The sequence below is a fragment of the Cyrtonyx montezumae genome, unplaced genomic scaffold (genome assembly GCF_038088225.1).
Source record: "Cyrtonyx montezumae isolate F1298 unplaced genomic scaffold, pur_monq_1.0 scaffold_1, whole genome shotgun sequence".
In the NCBI taxonomy this organism is placed as follows: Eukaryota; Metazoa; Chordata; class Aves; order Galliformes; family Odontophoridae; genus Cyrtonyx; species Cyrtonyx montezumae.
The window spans coordinates 22,671,477-22,689,598 of record NW_027071825.1 but is presented as its reverse complement, the minus strand read 5'-3'; the positions used below and the strand labels follow the sequence as shown (position 1 = coordinate 22,689,598).

General features: G+C 49.3%; 2 protein-coding genes across 2 annotated transcripts; one reads left to right on the top strand and one right to left on the bottom strand.

The window, feature by feature from the left end:
- Positions 1-722: 722 nt before the first annotated feature.
- On the bottom strand, positions 723-12,406 carry TADA1 (transcriptional adaptor 1). The gene is made up of 8 exons (XM_065744534.1): positions 12,327-12,406; positions 12,154-12,245; positions 11,639-11,704; positions 6,729-6,826; positions 3,850-4,059; positions 2,761-2,912; positions 1,831-1,993; positions 723-1,125 (listed from the first exon to the last, which is right to left on the bottom strand). The coding sequence occupies exons 1-8, from the start codon at positions 12,398-12,400 to the stop codon at positions 973-975; spliced, it is 1,008 nt and encodes a 335-aa protein (XP_065600606.1). The 5' UTR covers positions 12,401-12,406; the 3' UTR covers positions 723-972.
- A 138-nt stretch (positions 12,407-12,544) lies between these two features.
- PRDX6 (peroxiredoxin 6) lies at positions 12,545-18,122 on the top strand. Its single transcript, XM_065744377.1, has 5 exons — positions 12,545-12,658; positions 12,779-12,935; positions 15,625-15,771; positions 16,359-16,505; positions 17,431-18,122. Exons 1-5 carry the CDS (start codon positions 12,567-12,569, stop codon positions 17,560-17,562), a joined length of 675 nt encoding a protein of 224 aa, XP_065600449.1. The 5' UTR covers positions 12,545-12,566; the 3' UTR covers positions 17,563-18,122.

Below are 18,122 nucleotides of genomic sequence, written 5' to 3'. Positions count from 1 at the left end.
TGTCTTCATAAGCCTGTCCTCTTCAGCATCTGAAGAGCACAGAGATGACAGGAGACAGTTAATGCACCTGGAACACCACAGGGAGTCCACTCCTTTATACAGCCTGAGCTGAATGGCTCCCTGCAAAATTAAGAGTACATTTGCTGTCCCATCTCAGCAGAAAGCTTCACCATCCCTGAGATGTCTGAATCCTTAGCTGTACCAACAGGCACAGAGGCTGCTTCTTTCCCTAAGTCCAGACAACTCCTGGAATGTCTGAACACAACTACTCTAAGCCAGGGATTAGACAAGGACAAGCCTGATGGGAAAACACTGCCCAGAACCCTGATTTTACATTGCTTATTTGGTAATTGGTGAGAGATCCCTGTGACAGCCAGTGCTCATCTTTGATGTTCTGTGATGTAAAATAGTTCAGAAGACAGGCTAGAAAAGATTTTCCCTTCTTACCTTGTTTTCTCACCTTCCAATCTGAAGTTCCCTTGATGCGTATCAGTTTAGACAACTGTTCATCTTTATGTCCTAACAGCATATTCTGTTTCCACTTAAGCAAATGGAAAGGATCCCACCAAGCACAAGAGAAGTTGGACAAGGCTCAGGCAGGCTGAACTCAGAAGGGAAACTACCTCAGAGGGGATGGCAAGGAGCCAGTCAGCACATGCTCACAGACACACGCTATTTAGAACCAATTCTTTACACTCTCACATTTATTTTTCTTAAAAAAAGCAGCCTTTGCAAACAAAACTCATTCTTCCTTTCCAATTCAGTGGGATTGCTGGAAGCAATCCACGGCACACGACTCTCGGGAAGCAGAGAAAGTGTACCACTTACATTACCTCAGTAGTATTTCCATAGGAAAAGGTGACTCCTAACTTATGCCTTCCTTGAAGTATAGACACAGGACTTTAAGAGGCATCCCAGCATCAGGCCCAAGGAACAGCATGGCAGCCATTGGAGGCACAGCATGGCCAGGCTCTAGCAGAGCAGAAGGCCCTCCTTCGCTGCCAGGCGCTGGCGGTGGATCTTATCCTGCTGCAGCTCCTCGTGGTTTGGATGCCAGAGTTTCATGACAATTCTCTCAATGTTTAGGGCATAGACTGTGTGTGCAGGAATAACTTCCTTGTGCACCTAGAGGCAAGTTAGAAAGAAGGTTTCATGCTTTTAATACTCGTTTTCCCACGTTGCCCATGGAAGAACCTGTCTTGGCTGCAAGATGATCAGAGCTAGCCCTGCAGAGCAGGAACACAGGGTGTCATGCACAAAGAGAGCTGTAACCTGCCAGCACACAAGAGTCTGTTACGCCACTCTGTAATGGAGTGGCACAGTAAAGAAGCCATCACTTGCTCCAAGAACACCCAGATTACAATTCCTTTTTGACCAAACACACAGCCCAAATGCTCCATTACAACTCTGCCTCCACAGCCTTGAGATAAAAACCTCAAGGCCTGTTCACAGCAGTAAAGAAGAGGGGGCTGGAATTTCTCACAACTAACTTTAGGCATTCCAATTAGCCTGCTGGGCCCCAGCACTGCCTGAGAGGGACCCACACACAGGCATCTCCAGAGGAAAACCCACCCACACCACCTTAGACACCTCCCCAGGGCTGAGGCAGTCACAGGCTGCATACTGCAGCAGCCTGCATGCCACGATCCAGCATTCCTCTAAACACCTGCGTGGAATAAAGAGGAAAAAGGAATGTGCCAGGCAGGAAACAAAACTATGGAAGGATGAAATCAACCCCCTCTCCATGCACATAAACCAAATCCAAGAGTGGCATCTCGTATTCAGGACAGCACCACCCTGGGTCACAACAGTGTGATGTGAAGGGCTTACCTGTAATGCCTCAAAAAGGTCATACATGTTCACAGGGGGGAGGGATGCTGGCAAGGTGTCTCCAGAGCACGCCAGCAGCAGTGCTGCCTGCTGCTCCGCATCATCAGGTGGGGGCTGAGGGGCTAAACTCTGACCAGCAGAAGGTGCCACACAGGTCGGGGGGCTGCAGAAAGCAAGCAGTAAAACCTTCCAGTCATGAAAGCAGCACCAGCTTCGGAAGTAACACAGCAGGGGCTCAGCCCCAGGGTTTGCTTTTCTGTATTTGTCAATTCTATGAGATGTGTATATGAAATTCTATCAGCTGTAATTAAACTAAAACTCTGTAGAGACTTTAATAAAAGCAACACAAACTGATCTTCAGTATTCCTCAGTTGTGTTTTGTAACTGACTGTGAGATGGTAACCTCTGTTATTCACAACCAATAGTTTCCATTTAGCCTAAAAAAAAATAGGCACCCACAACATTCAATTGGAAGACATTAGCTGTTAGGCAGAGTTGTTTGGAATGGATTCCATTTGTAGTACAAAAACCAAACCTTAAAACACCCACGACCTCCTGGCAAATGCTGTTAGCTGTCATGGACAAACAATTGCCTCATGCACTGCCTGACACACACAGCATATGCTGTTTGACACTGAGACTCTGCAAAACCAGATAAGCTTAAAGCTCTGCAAGTGGAAAGGCCTGCAGAGGAACCATTCATACATTTGGACACAAGAAGTGACACACTGCAGCATCTCAGGGGTCCTCACCAGCATCTCAGTCTTATGGCACAACAGCAGTGCCCAGACAAAGCTCTGCCTCACTGCTTTCACAGCGTGTGAAAGCTAAACTCCCCTGTTAACAGATTCCACTAAGTCAGAAGAAAAACTGAACTGAGTAACTTCAGGACTAGCAAATTACATTTGAAACTAACCCAAAGCTCCTTACCACTCAATTAAATTGTTGTAAGCAACAACGCTGTTCTTCAGATATGGCTGAGGATTAACATTGCTCCCAAAGGCGTACTTGAAGTGGCCATCTCTCAGCCGATACGCTTTTCGTCTGGATATTACAGATGTCAGAATATCCTTAAGATGGTTCTGGAACAAAGAACACATTAAGCATGCTGAGCAGCTCATCCTACCAAACTACTGCAACTAACAAGACAGAACTAGTACTGCCATGACCACAAGGACGTAAAGAGGACATGTGGGCAGGCAGCAGTGCGTTTTCAATTAACCACCTGATACAAGTTGGATGCAAAGAACACAGCCCTGCATTTGAAAGAACAGTTCACAGGCTAATATGTGATGTGCTGCTTCAAATGTCACAAAGAAGTTTCTTAAATGCTAGGAAATTCCCAATCCCTTTCAAGAGTTAAGGTTGTACAGCTTGTTCTCAATGCTGTGCTCATACTGAAATACTGGCTCTAAAACTACAGTGGAAGGCCACACATTTTCAGACTTCTTGAGGTGTCTGGAAGCTGCTGGAGAAACAGCTGTCTGGACCTGCTTCCTAGTTTGACCTCACTCCCAGACAGGGAATTGAGGCTGGCATCAATACAACTTGGGAAACCATCCACAGAGAGCTGCATGACAGCTGCACGACATGGGCCTGACCAGGAGATGTCTGGTAGCACTGACAGCCAAGAGCTGCAGCAGACAGATCACCCAAGAACTGTCTGATTCTGCTACTTCCACACCAAATCCATTACATGTGAAGGCATCTATTTTAAACCAAACTCCTCAAGAAGGTGTCATTCTGTCACTGCTTTTAATGACAGGAACAGGGTTTTCCAAACCAGCTACTCAAGTGTAGCCAGAGCTCTACACAAGCACTTCCTAATTAACCCTCACAAGCACAAATCCAATACGTGATGGCACAAACGCCTCTGATTGTGATCTTACTCCTCCTGAGGCAGCTGGGCCATCAAAGCAGCATGACCTTTCTCCAGTGAGGGATGCTACCCCATACTGCACACAGAGGCTTTTGCTGCTGGCGTAATGGGAACACCAGTGCTGTGCAGCCCAGTCTCACCTCCACAGCATAAACCACGGCCGTCACCGCATCCTCTGTGACGTTGTCCAGCCCATGCTCATATGCAGTGACGATCATCCTTCCTTCTAGCTGGCCACGTGTAGGAAGCATCATGGTATGGGAGCACAGCTTCAGGTCATCGTCCTCCTGAGGATCTTTCGCCACAAACTGCTGAGCTCCAGACAGTGGATTCTGAGGCTGGAACCGGTGCTGCCATCAACACAACATCAGAGCATGAGAAGATGCTGACGCAGCCAGACTTCAGTTCACCTTGTGAAATGCTACTTCTTGAACACGCACAAGCACCTACAGAACACGTGGCAGCAGGACAAAGGGAGCAGTGCTCCCACCTGCCCCCAGAATACTCATCTAAAGTCTCAGCACTTTGGGCACAATGAAGTTTCTGAGCTAGGGTTGGTGTTCTCCCACCACACTGCCCAAGAGTTTATTATGCAGCAGCCTGCACCTCCCACCACATTCTGCAGCAAGAAATTCTACATTCACTCTGCACTGCACACCTGCTCGACTCATCCCATTTTCCTGCAGGCTTCCAGTGTGGCCACTCTCCATCCCTCTTACCTCTGTTCACATTGCACAGGCCACTGATGACTTTAGTGGACTTTCACCTTTTTCAGTCACTTCCTTCTATGCTGCAGAGTTCTCATCTACTTAGTCATTTCTTGTAGAGAGCCCTTTGATAGTTAGCTAAAAATACACCCTATTGTCTGCCAACCATACAGTTTCCTACCAAGAATCAACGCAGCAATCCAAAGTGATTCTTAAACATCTTAAGGATTTAAACAACAGCTTTGCCAAATTTCAGTTCCAGATCTTGTACTCTAACCTCCCCATGCACTTGCAACAGCCCAAGCGGAGCTGGGTAAGTGTTCAATCACTTTCTGAGATTATAGCTGATAAAATGATTTCAGAACTGAGTCAGTTATTTAGGGGACAAAATATTACAGAACTTCAACTCATAGCAGAAGGAAGCAAGCTTCCCAGTCACGCTTGCAGTGGCTCCTTGCAACTCGCAGTCCCCAAACAGAGGAGGGAAAAGGTAGAAAGGAACTGATTTCTGGGCCCAGACACGTGCTTGGCCAATCCCCAAGCCACAAGGGAACACCACAAGTGCTCTCAGAACCCCTGTCCCTCAGCTCTCCAGGACATAAACCTGTTCCCTGGAATAAATGCTGCCATGAGGCTCTTGTGAGGCATCATGACAAGGGGACACTTGACATATAAACAATGAACAAAGTGGATTTCTCACATCTTGGTTTCAGGAGAGGAAAAGGGGCCTTCTTTACTCAAAGGACACTGTGGCATTTAACTCAGAGTGAAAAACCAATCCACCCACTAGTGATGTGAAAGCAGGGCTCTCTCACAGTAATTTGGAGGACCCAAGCTTTCATTACAGGAAAGCTTGTGTGTGGAAGGGGAAATGGAAAAAAAATAAAGACTTTCCAAGCATATACAATTCTAAAAGGAATGTGTTTTGGGAAACCAAAAGCCAACTGGAATTAATCTGTGGTCATTCCCACAGTTACTCTGACCAGTGAGGAAACATCAGGGTACTCAATCCTCAGTTCACGCTACTGAAGCATTCCACTAATAAGACACAAGCCTCTTAAAATACACTTTGTGTAATACCTTCTATAAGGCATTCCAGTAACGTTTGTATACTTGCATAAATACACTAAACGTGGTGCAACATAAGGGTGTTCAAGCAAAACAAATTCCAGGACTTCCACTGTACCACAACTTGCACAAGTGGGCTCTCCTCCACCTGCTACTGAAATTCCACAGTGAAGTTTGAAAGCAAAAGATAACATTGACTGCCACCTCTGTTCAGGCAAGACATTTTCACAGCTTCTAAACACACCAGGCCTTCAGCTGGACTCACAGCCCTTTGAAATGCTCGTATCTAAAGCACACATTTAAAGCTTAAACACTACTGCACCTAGAGGTGGGGTACACACTTTGGCCAAGCCAACTTCTCACAATGGTGAGAGGCCTCACACCCACCTTCCCCCCACACCCAGCTACACAGCTTTGTCTTTCTTTGCACTGACTTCAGCATCCATCCAACCACAAGGAACACTGATCCAACTGAGTAAGTTGGATCCCAAACCCGGGAGTTTTTATTTGGTTGGTTTGGGGTTTTTCACTTGGTTAGTTTTCTGCATTATCAGAGAGATGAACTGGATCAACACGTGGTCAGACACCTTACAAAGCCACCTCAGAGGCACTCTCCCTTTCAGCAAACTCTATTTGATTCCAATCAGCCCATCAAATCCCAGCCACAGAGCCCCACCCTGGTCCTGCTGCAGAGCAGACCCCCTGCATGCTGATCTGGCAGCACAGAAAACTGCACAACAGATACACAACCACGTCAAGTCAGTAAATTGAGCCTTCACTGCAATACAAACTAGATCTTGTGCATTTCTGTCACCTATAGAAGGCAGCATCTTTGTTGTAGATCTGAAAATGCTTTGCAGTTTGTAGAGAGTGTAATAACATTCTGCTTAGGGAACATCTTCTAACTGCTCAGGTCATAGGGAGTCCTGTAGGCAGGAGCAGACAGTGCAGCAATTCTGCTTAAGAATTGCTATGAACTCACTGATCCTTTAAGAATTCAACAGATGAGTGAAGCAAAGATATTACATTATGTGGAAGATGAAGGAAGTACCTGAGAGTTTCTGCAGTGACCACAGAGCCACTCTGTTAGCTCCTGAAATACAAGCAGCAGCTCCCAGCTCCTCCAACACACACTATCACACATGATGTAGCTCCACCATTCTTGGCAGTAACAAGAACAGCACGCTGTGCACAGCTTCACCCCCACACAATTTCAGCATCCCAATTTGGCTATGGACACTTACATCAAACTTCTGTCGCACTGATGAAATCTTTTTCTTCCCTTTGGGTTTCCCAGGTTTGGTTGCAGAGCCACCTGGCCATGGCAGAGATCCAGCACCTTCTGTAAATTGCAAAAAAGAAAAGGTTTGACACAACTTAGGGCCAGGATGACACTGCACACTGAAAAGCCCTTCATGTTTGCCCCCCAGTTAAGCCACAACTTCATACCAAGAGCCATGAGCCACAGGAAGCACTTCTTGTACCAGGCTTTTGGCTCTCTACCTATCCTTTGGCAGCCCTTTTTCAGACCCACTCACACCACAGCTCTGGGCTGCACCTCCCAAGCCCTAACCTCTAGCTGTACCATAACCCAAGCCTGACAGTCCTGGCCCAAAGGGAGGAGTTCTTTGGGAATCATGCATTCAGCAGCCTTCCCCTCCATCGGCCTCTTGCTAGGCTGATGTGCCCACAACCTGCACACAACAATGGTGGCAGCCCTCAAGAAAAGCCACAAGGAAGGAATGAGCCACTTGTTCCCCGTGGAAGACCAGTGGTGGACCAGCTCCAGTCAGATGCTAACCAGCAGGGCAGAGCCATCTGATCCCTCCATCTGCCTCTACAGCTTCCCATCAGCTCTAGCAAGCTTTGTCTTGGACTCCTGTAACATGCCAAGGCTGAGTGCCCATGTGATACTGAAGGGGAAAGGAGAGGCTGCAGAGGCTGGTGGGCCCAGGAGGAGGACAATACCTGTGTGCAAGGGTGATGGCAAGCAGCTGAAGCAAGAGTGAGCAGCACTAATACATAACACAAGTTTGGCTCAGAAATCCACCATACATTGTTTGATGGGAAAAGCCACAGCAGGTCAAACCACATCCCAAAAATTGCACGGCTCTTGGCAGGGACAGCCTTGCTGGGTTCCCACAGACAAGCTTACAGGATCTGTGCACTACTCATTTGGGTACACCGCAGCTTAAGACAGCCTAGCACTGGATGACCACATGCTCACTGAGTGCAAGCAGCACTCCCTGCAACCAAAAGCCTGGACAGCCCTCTTGTGGCTACAGCAGCAGCCTGTGCATTCAGGCAGCAGCACTCCCTCTCCACTCTGCACAGAGAACAGGACCTTTTCCTCTCCAGCTGTGAGCACAGCAAGCCCTATGGTGGGGTCCCTGCCAGCTCCAGGAGGTCAGAGCACTCTGCACCAACACAGAGGGCTGCCATCAGGTACTGCTCATCACTGGAGCAAGAGTACAGTGTTCTCTGCTGAGAAAAGTCCCTAAAACAGCACTTAAAGGATCAGACTAAAACAGTATTCAGATGAAGCTTACAAATGGTCAGCTGCTAAGATGAGGTTAGAAGCATCCTAAACACAGAGACTGCATACTGGCCCCCTTAAATTTTACTACACCCTATTAGTGAGCTGAAAAGCAACACTCTACAACAAAACTTGCGAAAATCTAATCAACAACTGTAGGTAACTAACAAGTAATAAAAAGACCATCTCCAGAAATCAAAGCTGGTGTCATTATTCATTACTGCAATGTCACAGTAGAGAACCTATCAAGGGGGAGGGTGAAAAACACCACAGGCAATCATGTCAAGGACCATTCTCTCCCTTTATCAAAAATCTAACAGCTTACATTTTAAGATCCATTAAAGATAAGGCTTCTGCTCTCAAGATGCTTTGCTTGCTCTTTACAGACAAGTCACTTTTTCCCCCTCCTCCTCTTAGAATGGCTGGGTTGGAAGGGACCTCAAAGCCCCCCCAGCCCACCCCTGCTTCGTGCTGACTGCTCCTCCAGCTCAGGCTGCCCAGGGCCCATCCACAGCCTGGGTCACCCACAGCTCTGGGCAGCAGCACCAGCATCTCCACACTCTGAATGAAACATTTTCCCCTGACACCTAATCTAGATCTCCTGTCTTTTAGTTTCAAGCTATTCCCCCTCGTCCTATCTGTCCATGTAAAAAGCTACTCTCCCTCCTCTTTATAAGCTCCCTTTAAGGACGGGAGGGCCACAATGAGGTCTTCCCAGCACCTTCTCTCCAGGCTGAACAAGCCCACCTCCCACAGCCTGTCTTTGTAGGAGAGATCTGCAAGCTGTTCAGAGCCCCTCCACAGGAGGGGAGGGCTGGGTGTGCTAAGGACAGACACCACACTTGTGACCCTTCTACTCACACACAAGCCCCAGAGATACAACTTAATCACAGCGTGTTCACTTAAAAATTTAAGTTAGAAAAACGAAGAGGCAGAACACTATTTCCTATCCCCCATTATCAAGAGCCTAGGGCAGAATTATTTTGACTCCTCTTCCAGGTTTCCATATTAACAAGTCTAACTAGCAATAGATGAAGAAAGCAAAATTTCCCTCCAGTATTCTAAGAAAAGCAGCATATGCCTTCCTAGCCACAAACATCAAAGCTAGGTTGGTTCAGGCACCTAGTTTCAGATACGTCTGCATCTCTTATTTAATCTTGATAGCAGGAGAATCAATGTTGCAAGCTGCAGCATCAGCTGCTGATATGCCTTCAGAGATAAGCAACAGTCAACCAAGTTCTCCTTACAAGCTGCCAGGCCTCTGCAGGGACACAGCCATACAGAGCAGCATACATTCACCAGGCACTCCCAATGTGCTGCAGCAGCACAGCATGGAAGGAGAGGACAGAGATACGAGGCCTCAACAGGGCTGGGCAGGCACAGAAAACATCTGTTCCCCTTTTAGCACCCTCCTTTGTTTGATTTCCAAGGTACGGTTTATGGGCTCGTTTCATGGGTTTTGTGCTTGCTTTAAGATTGCCCTCAACTACATCCTGATGACCCTTCCTCTGGTTACACCTCACACTCCTGTTCTCTTCTTCAGAGAGCTGAAGATGGAGAAGCAGAACACAAGCTCTCCCCTCACAAGTGGCAACCCTTCAAGGAAAGCGTGCATGAAACCACAACATAAAACATCCCAGCTAACCCAGCATGACTTCTAATTCTCTGAACCATCTCTCTGTTGATTCAAGATGACAATTCAATAAAATAAATCCTTATATCACTAACTCAAGTGCTTGCAATTGAGTAAGTCTCTCCTAGTTAACCTTTAGCTAAGAAACAAGGCAATAGTTCAAAATGAGAACTCGCTAACTAGACTGTGCTTGCATAACTATCAGCCAACAAGAGGGCACAGCAAGCACATCCAAGCAAGGTTAGGAAAGGCTTTAAACGGGATTTCCCCTGAGGGAGGGAAAAAAAATACACAGAAACACTTCTGAAAAGGCTTTCTGAAAAAAGCAAAGGAAACAGTCTCTTACACCACTTACATTAGACTTCAGATCCTCAGGGTTCTGCTCTGACCTCGGTGGTCACTCCTGGCACCCAAGCAGTGCAAACCTTCCTCCCACCCCACCACCACGTCCCAAATGTCCTCAGCTGGGATTTGAAGCTCGCAAGACCAGTACAGCAAGCAGGTGCAAGCTTTAAGTATTAATCCCACTGGTCACATCCACCCCCGTGCACCTGTAAGCCCAGGTGGAAGCACTCATCAGAAAGAACATTGGGAACAGATGTTGGCTCCCCTCAGCTGGTACAGCCCCTCTGCAAAGCTCCAAATGCCACAACCCAGTGCCACACTAATCACACAACTTATCTTTCAAAATACAACAGCTTAAAAATATTCATTTCACACTCATCCCACCTAAATGAAGATGGAAAGCACACGCATCAGCATTTGTGATGGCACACCAAGCAACTCAAGTTCATTTGCTTCCATGAGCCATTCAGAGAACACTCCCTGCTCAAAGCACAGCACTGGAAGTGAGAATACATAGGCTCAAACTGAGCTTTTTCCCCACAGAAACAGGTTTCTTGAAGGTTCTGAAAAAGCATAAGCACCACCAGGACAAGACAGGGAGTCCCTGCAAGGACTTGAAATTATTTCGCACTTAAACCTCTTAATGAGCACATGGAAGGCACCTGTGGAGCACTAATCCCAGCACAAAGCAGCATGGCTCTTTACCTTTTCTCAAAGCATCTAGGAATGGGTTATGGCTTTCTTCAGACTGAAAAGTACCACTGCTGCCTCCCAGAACCATGACCTTGAGTTATGACCCACGCTCCCACTAGCTCAGCACTCAGAAAAAGTCAACCAAGCACCAGCCACAGTGAATGCTGCTCCACCCTAGCATAAAGCTGAAATACTCACAACCCTGAACACCAAACACAGCTACTTCAGGTACTTCCCAGAAGAAAAATTGCTCTCTCAGACCTTAGCTCATCACAACTACAACAATCTTCTCTCCTTTACCATGCAGCAGCTTCATACCTTAAACTGTAACTCAATTGTCCTCCATATCAGAACTCTAGATCAACAGTTATTTTGAAGATCAAGCAGAAAACAGGCTGACAACAGCTATTCAGAATGCTTACCAAGTTAAAGAGGTTTAATATCACAGGAGCAGAAGGTTGGACTAATTGACCACAGCTCAACTAAGAGTTAGCTGGAAGTGTTCAGTAAGCACTTCTCTATCAGATGGATACTTGATTTCAAGGTCAGTCAGGAAAACCCAGTTCCCCAAGAGAAAGGGGAACAAAGAGGGTACCTCCCAGCTCAGAACATAAAGAAAGCAGCAAACAGAGCAGATCAAAGATAAAGCAACATCTCCTATTATCTTCTCAGCACACACAGCCCAACAGACATCCAGCCCAGAAATCAAACTAACTTACCGCAGACAGCAACCCAGCACATCAACCTCTAACACAGCAAAAGCAGCTTTCCTGATTTTTTTTTAATTTTTCTTTTAATAAAACTGTCTCACTGAAATCACCTGGCTACTTTCTGCAAGTTGAAAGGAGCAGGAACGTTAAGGCTCAGCAAACAGAACAGCCACGTACAAAAGCCAAACACATGTGCCACAGCTTTACTGATTGCTTGTAATGAAACCTGGGACTCACCTGGTGCAGAAACCAAGATCTGGCACCGGGTAAGGATGGCCAGCAGGAAGTCGTTGTGTGAGTGGACTGCATGGAGACAGACAGCTCATTAGGAATGCATTGCTGGTCACAGGCATGCTCTCAAAGTAGGCCTCTGCACCTCCTCACAGCCACGTTTTCACCATTCACTTAGCTACAGAGCCACAACTTTCAATACGAAGTTCTTTTAAGAGGCTTTGGGCTTAGCTTTTTTGTTTTTCTTCCTTCAATGAACCCAGAAGCAGCTCCTAGAAAGGCTGCCCCACGGCACGGGGGCAAGCTGGATCGCTTCTCCACACACCAAGCACAAACGCAGCCCTAGAGCGAGCTGCACGGCAACTCCAGCGTGCTCAGCCAGCAACAAGCAGGCCTGCCTGTCCTCCCTCCCCTCTGACAGCAGTGCTTTGAGCGTGCCACGGCCCCGCCGCCCCCACGCGCTGAGGAGCGCTGCAGAGCCGCGTTTCCCGGCGCGGGGCCCCTCGCAGCCGCCCCGTTACCGTTGTCCTGCGTGAGCAGCCGCCGCGCCTCCAGGTCGAACTCCTCCTTGCTGATCTTCTGCTTGAACCACAGCTTCAGGTTGGCCCAGTACCTGCGGGAGAGAGGGGGCGGTGCTACGGCGGCGGCACAGCGGGCGATGCCGAGCCGCGGGGCCGCGCCGAGGGACGCTCACTGCTTCACGTTCTCGCCCAGCGCTTCGCTCAGGCTCTTCTTGGCCGCCTCCAGCTCGCTCACGTACGTCGCCATCGCCGCGGAGCGCAAGGAGCACGGAGCCTGCGGAGCGCCGTAAATTGCCGTAAAGCGCGGCGCTCCGTTACGTCAGGGGAGGGGCGGCGGCCGCGCGCAGGCGCAGAGGCCACACCCCCACGCACACCCCATCCCGCCCCGAGCCGAGCGCTCCGCTGCTCCCACCATGCCGGGCCTGCTGCTGGGCGACGAGGCGCCCAACTTCGAGGCGGACACCACGCAGGGCCGCATCCGCTTCCACGACTTCCTGGGCGACTCGTGAGCGGCGGGGGGCTGCGGGCGGGCCGGGCCGGGCTGCGGTGTCGTGGGGGCTGCGGGTCACGTGAGCGGGCCCCGCGCCCCTTGTTTCCAATAGCCATGCCGCTCGTCCTCTTTCAGATGGGGCATCCTCTTCTCCCACCCGCGGGACTTCACCCCTGTGTGCACCACGGAGCTGGGCCGGGCGGCAAAGCTGGCACCTGAGTTCAGCAAGCGCAACGTGAAGATGATCGCCCTCTCCATTGACAGCGTCCCGGATCACCTCGCCTGGAGCAAGGTATGAGTGCGGGGCAGTGCTGCTGCTGCTGGGCTCTGAAGGCCATCTAGCCCTGCTCCCCCATAACGCACAGGGACACCACAGGGACAGGACACATCACTAGGGTACCACATCACTCGTGTCCAGGCACGGAAAAGTACACGGAGAACAAGCAGTGACACGTTGAATATAAAGCTACAAACAGGAGCAGGTTAAATATGAAACGATTGCAGGGGAACAGAACAAAGAGGGCAAAAAATAGCTTGTTTGAGTAACAGAAAAGCTGCTAATGGAAACCTGCAAAGGCAGTGTCAACAATGGTGTGCTGCCAGGTATTACTCCACATATTAGGGGTGTAAAATGAGTACTGGGACTTAGCGACCAGAGTACAGGAATCCCTGAGTAAGTTGTCTGCTTCCTTCTCGTGAAATTGGGAACGTGCTGTCATGCTTTCCAGGAGTCATTTGTATGCAAATGACTAGTAATAAAGGTGAGAAATTTCCACATTCAAACATTACTTCATGTCTGAATGGCTTTGGAAATTGCCCAGTTGCTTTATTGCTTAAATTGACCTTTGTACCTGAGTGGTGCATTGCTCATGATGTCTCACCAAGCCTCAGAAGGGCCTGAGAAAAACAGCTTGCAAATCCCACACCAGTGTCTGAGGTCTTTGCACTGGTCAAACTGGCTGAAACCACTATCAAATTAGCAGATAACATTCAGTTAAATGGAGCAGAAAGTTTGGGTTGTGTTTTGTAAGGGAGTCTCATCTCTTAGTTTGTTAGAACCCTTAGAAGATGATGCTGACTATTACAAAGCCCTTGACTTTCCAGGAAGCTTTTCAAGGAAATCAGCTCTGAATGGGATTTATTATGTAGGGTGAGAGGAGCAAACAGTAAGTTGTGCCAAGGAAGGGAAGCAGTGAGCTCCTTATAGAGTCTGCAAGGATGCATGGTGTTCACTGTACTTGGATGATGTAGGAAAAAGCTGAACAATGTTGTGACTTTGCCAGTGCTACAGAATTATTTAGCATAACCCCAGGTAAAAGAAGTTGCAGAGAAGTTGCAAAACAGCCTCATGATGCTGATGAGATGCAGAACTTAGAAAGGCCTGAGGGCAACAGTCCAAGCCAAGCATGCTGTCAGGCTGGGAGAGGCCTCACAGAGTGGTTTGGAAATGTCTGCTCAGCACCTGTCAAAAGAAAAGCTTTTAAAGTCCTCCAGATCAAAAGAACAAATTAGTGAGGATGACTCTGTAGCAGACTGAGTCTTTCATGCATTTGAAATTGCCCATCTCACAGATGAGGGAACAAGAAAAGGTGCAGAGAGGGAGCAAAGCTGCCAGAATGAAGATTTGAGCAGGTTTTCTTCACTGCAGAGCAACTGGGGCTCTTTTGCGTGGGAACAATGTGTCAGGCTGTGACACAAAGAGCTTAACTAACTAGGAAGGCAGCTCTTGGGATCTGATGAGGTTCTGCCCACTCTGCTTTCACAGCCAAAGATGTCACTACTCTTAGTCATGCCTCTCCCAGATCCAGGGGCTTGCTCCAGATCTCTTAACAAGCGTGTACCTCAGCCAGCAATTGATCCTGCTCTGCTGTCCCCAGGTCTGTGCACTGCTTCTCCAAGATCTGGCTGAATGTATGAGTCCCTTTGAGCAGGACTAACCATGGCTTCTGCCTGCACAGCAGCAGGACTGTGGCATGCAGAGAGATTAACATCTTCTGAGAACCTAGTGGTTGGTGCAGGGTTGTCTGACTTGTGCTGAGTATGTCAGAGGAGGTTTCAGCATTCTCCTAGATGACTGATGAGTTAGGTGAATAAACTACTGTAGTGATGTCTGCTTTCAGCTTGGACTCTGGAAAGTTCATAGGGAAGTGAGTTAAGTCTTATGTGTCCTATTGCAAAACAGGGTGGGGTGTATGAAGCTGTTTGTGCAGAGATTTCCTGCGTCATGAAATTACATGCATTTTGGAGTGAGTTACAGGCCATGGGATTGGGATATTGCTTTTCAGCAATCTTTATCTGCCAGCCTCAACTCTGCAGAGGAGGTGCGTGTATGTCATGGTCTGGCTTTCCTCGACAGCCTCTTCCAGCTCCATAGGAAGTTCAGAGATGGGCTGCTCTCTTGGCTTGGCTTTCCATCCCTGCTCTGCTTTGACAAGGCAGCTCTGCAGAAGGGATCCAGTTCCTTCCCAATGCAGACCTGCATGCGGCCCAGCAGAGGTGAACAGCCCCCACTCAGGCCCAGGGGGAAAGCAACCAGAAGAAAACTTCCTGCCACGTGCTCACCACTTGACTGCTGGCAGCATCCTGAGCAGCTGAGGCAGCTCCTTACTGCACCTCCTGCAGCACGGGGGTGCTGAGGGCTAGCACGTGGCCTGTCTGCACTCACTGCCTTCAGCACACTGAGCAGGAGTGGGCAGTGTTCAGGGCTGTGTTTCCAACTCTGCCCTCCCCACATTCCTGCTGTGCTTGTAAGTGGAGCTGGTTCCTTGCTCAAGACCTGTCACATGTTCAGCACGTGAGCTTTGTTAGCTCTAGAGTTGACGATAGCTTTTCATGTAGAAGAACTGTTCCCTAAAGGCACAGATCAGTTCAGGTGTGACTAGCACATCTGTCAAGAGCGCTGGAATTACTGTACCTGGTTGAAACCCAGTGTGGTACCTGTGATGGGGAGCACGAGCACACCAATGATTTTCTCTCTGCAGGACATCAACGCATACAATGGAGATCAACCCGTGGAGAAGCTCCCCTTCCCCATCATTGCGGATAAGAACCGAGAGCTCGCTGTCAAGCTGGGCATGCTGGACCCAGATGAGCAGGACAAGGATGGCATGCCCCTGACTGCTCGTGTGGTGAGTTCCTGGCCTTAGAGCACTGTTGCCTGGCAGGCTGCTCAGCAGCAGGTATCACCTGCCATCCTACCCTGTGTCCCTGTGGGAGCAGCTTACCTGCACAGATAGGACCATCTTGGGAGCTAGGTTGACTTGTGTGGGCTAGATCCACGTGTAGCAGAGCAAGAAGAGGCTGCCACAGCCCTGGCCAGCTGGCATCAGCTCCACATCTTGCTGCTGGCACAGGCTCGTTCTTGTGCCTGTCCAAACAGAGAGGGAACATTAAGTCCTTGCTCTGCTGGGCTTTTCCTCTCCCCTCCTGTGCTTGTGTTGAATGACACAGGCTGGGAAGAAGAAACTTCCAGTAGCAGAACAAGATAGCATGTTCCTAGAGCAAACCCTGTGTTCTGTGTGTCTGGAAATCAGTTTTTGCTCTAGGAGATAGCCACCATAGTGTCTCTACTGCCCTGACAACCTGCAATCAAGCAGGGCACCTCCTGTGACCAGCAGGAGTGGGAGGGCTGAGCAGATCCAGCAGGGCAGTGGGACACCTTCTGCCTGGCCCCTGATGGTTCCCCAGGAAAATGACCTTGTCTCCCTGTGCTCAGGTGTTCATATTCGGCCCTGATAAGAAGCTGAAACTCTCCATCCTGTACCCAGCCACCACTGGGAGAAATTTTGATGAGATCCTGAGAGTGGTGGACTCCCTACAGCTGACAGCATACAAGAAGGTTGCTACCCCTGTGGACTGGAAGGTGAGGCGAACAGAGCTTGTGTGCTGGGGAGGTAAAGGTGCACTGAAAAATCTATCTGCTTCCCTTGGGAGTGACCATGGGGTAGAGGGAGGTGCTGCAGTCCTGTGATATGAATTGGATGCTAACAAGAGCCTCAAGAGCATTGCTATGTGGCATCACCCAGCGATCTATCTCCCTTCCCTCCCTTCAGTTCTAGGTACCTGCAGGTATAGGGCCTGGCCCTTCTGGCTATCAGCATGTGAGCTCTGGGCCCACACAGGTCTTGCCCTTGAAGGGCAAGATAAGGGAGAGCGTTGCTGGTGTCAGCTGCCAGGCCAAGGTCTGCTCAGAGAATGTGTACCCCTCCCTGGGTGGTTTGCTGCTCTGCTCCTTTTGAGCAAGGAATGGCTGGGGGGCACAGCCCTCACCATATCTTAACCTTGTGGAAAATTACTAGATGAAGTTCCCTGGTTGCTGCCATCCCTGTGCAGCAGCAGCATTTCAAATTCCCAAGAACAGTTTAGGCAACCAAGGTGAAGCAAGAATACACAGTGCTTCCTGCCTGCTTGAGCTAGCCAGTATTTTCCTTGGACCCTCAGAGCTGCTGGCTTTGGTAGCTGCCACCAAACAAGCCTGCCTGCCTGGAGCCAGGGAGGATGCTCCTGCTGAGACAGGTGTCCCAGAGAAAGCTGATCATGGAGTACTTCCAAAGTACAATAAGGAGGGCACGGGGGCAGCCTTGCCACCAATGACCCCAGCTTCCAGCCATGGTCTGGGGTCAGCTCACCCCCTGCACTATCCAGGGAAGCACAGCTGGCTCACCACAGGGTGATCCTGGGCTTTGGGATGGACGAGCAAAGCACATACCCTGCTGCAGTGCAGAGATGCTGTGCTGTGCAGCCCGCCAGCATCCCTGCTGCTCTCACAGTTCCCATTTGCTCCTTAGTGCGGTGAGAGCGTCATGGTTGTGCCTACCTTACCTGATGAAGAAGCCAAGAAGCTTTTCCCCAAAGGAGTCTTCACAAAGGATCTTCCATCAGGCAAGAAGTACCTGCGTTACACCCCACAGCCTGAGTGAGCAGCTCTGCCCATCCGTGCTGCTGAGGTGGGGCAGCCTGCCTGTGCCTGGATCCTGCCTCCCCAGCCCTGTGTGATCAGCAGCGTCGTATTGCAGCTCTCACTGACAGTGCATCCCAATACTAAGCCAATCTTCCACATCCCTTTTGTTCCTCACACTTTCTCAGACTAAAACCCTGGGTGTTTTCTTGCCTTGAATCAGCCCGACAAGGAAGAGCTTAGCAGACTGGTGGGAGCTCCAGGGCTCATGCTGCAGGCATTTCTCCTGTTTGGCACCAGCTGAGCTTTTCCTGGCAGCAAAGTGAGAAGTGTATCAGCAGATAGGTCACAAGGGGTGTCCTTCTGGGCCCATGTCTCCCATCAGGTAGCTCCAAACTGCTTCATGCCTTCAGGAGCGGTGGTCACTAACTTGTTAACACCTTCATTTGTTCCCCTGTGTAGGGGAGGAGCTACAGAGCAAAAATCTCTCACCTACTGCTTTCTCTTGCTGAAAGTTGACTGGTTATTTTCAGCTTTTGTGGAAGAGGGAATAGAACAAATAAACTGGTCTTCAGTACTACA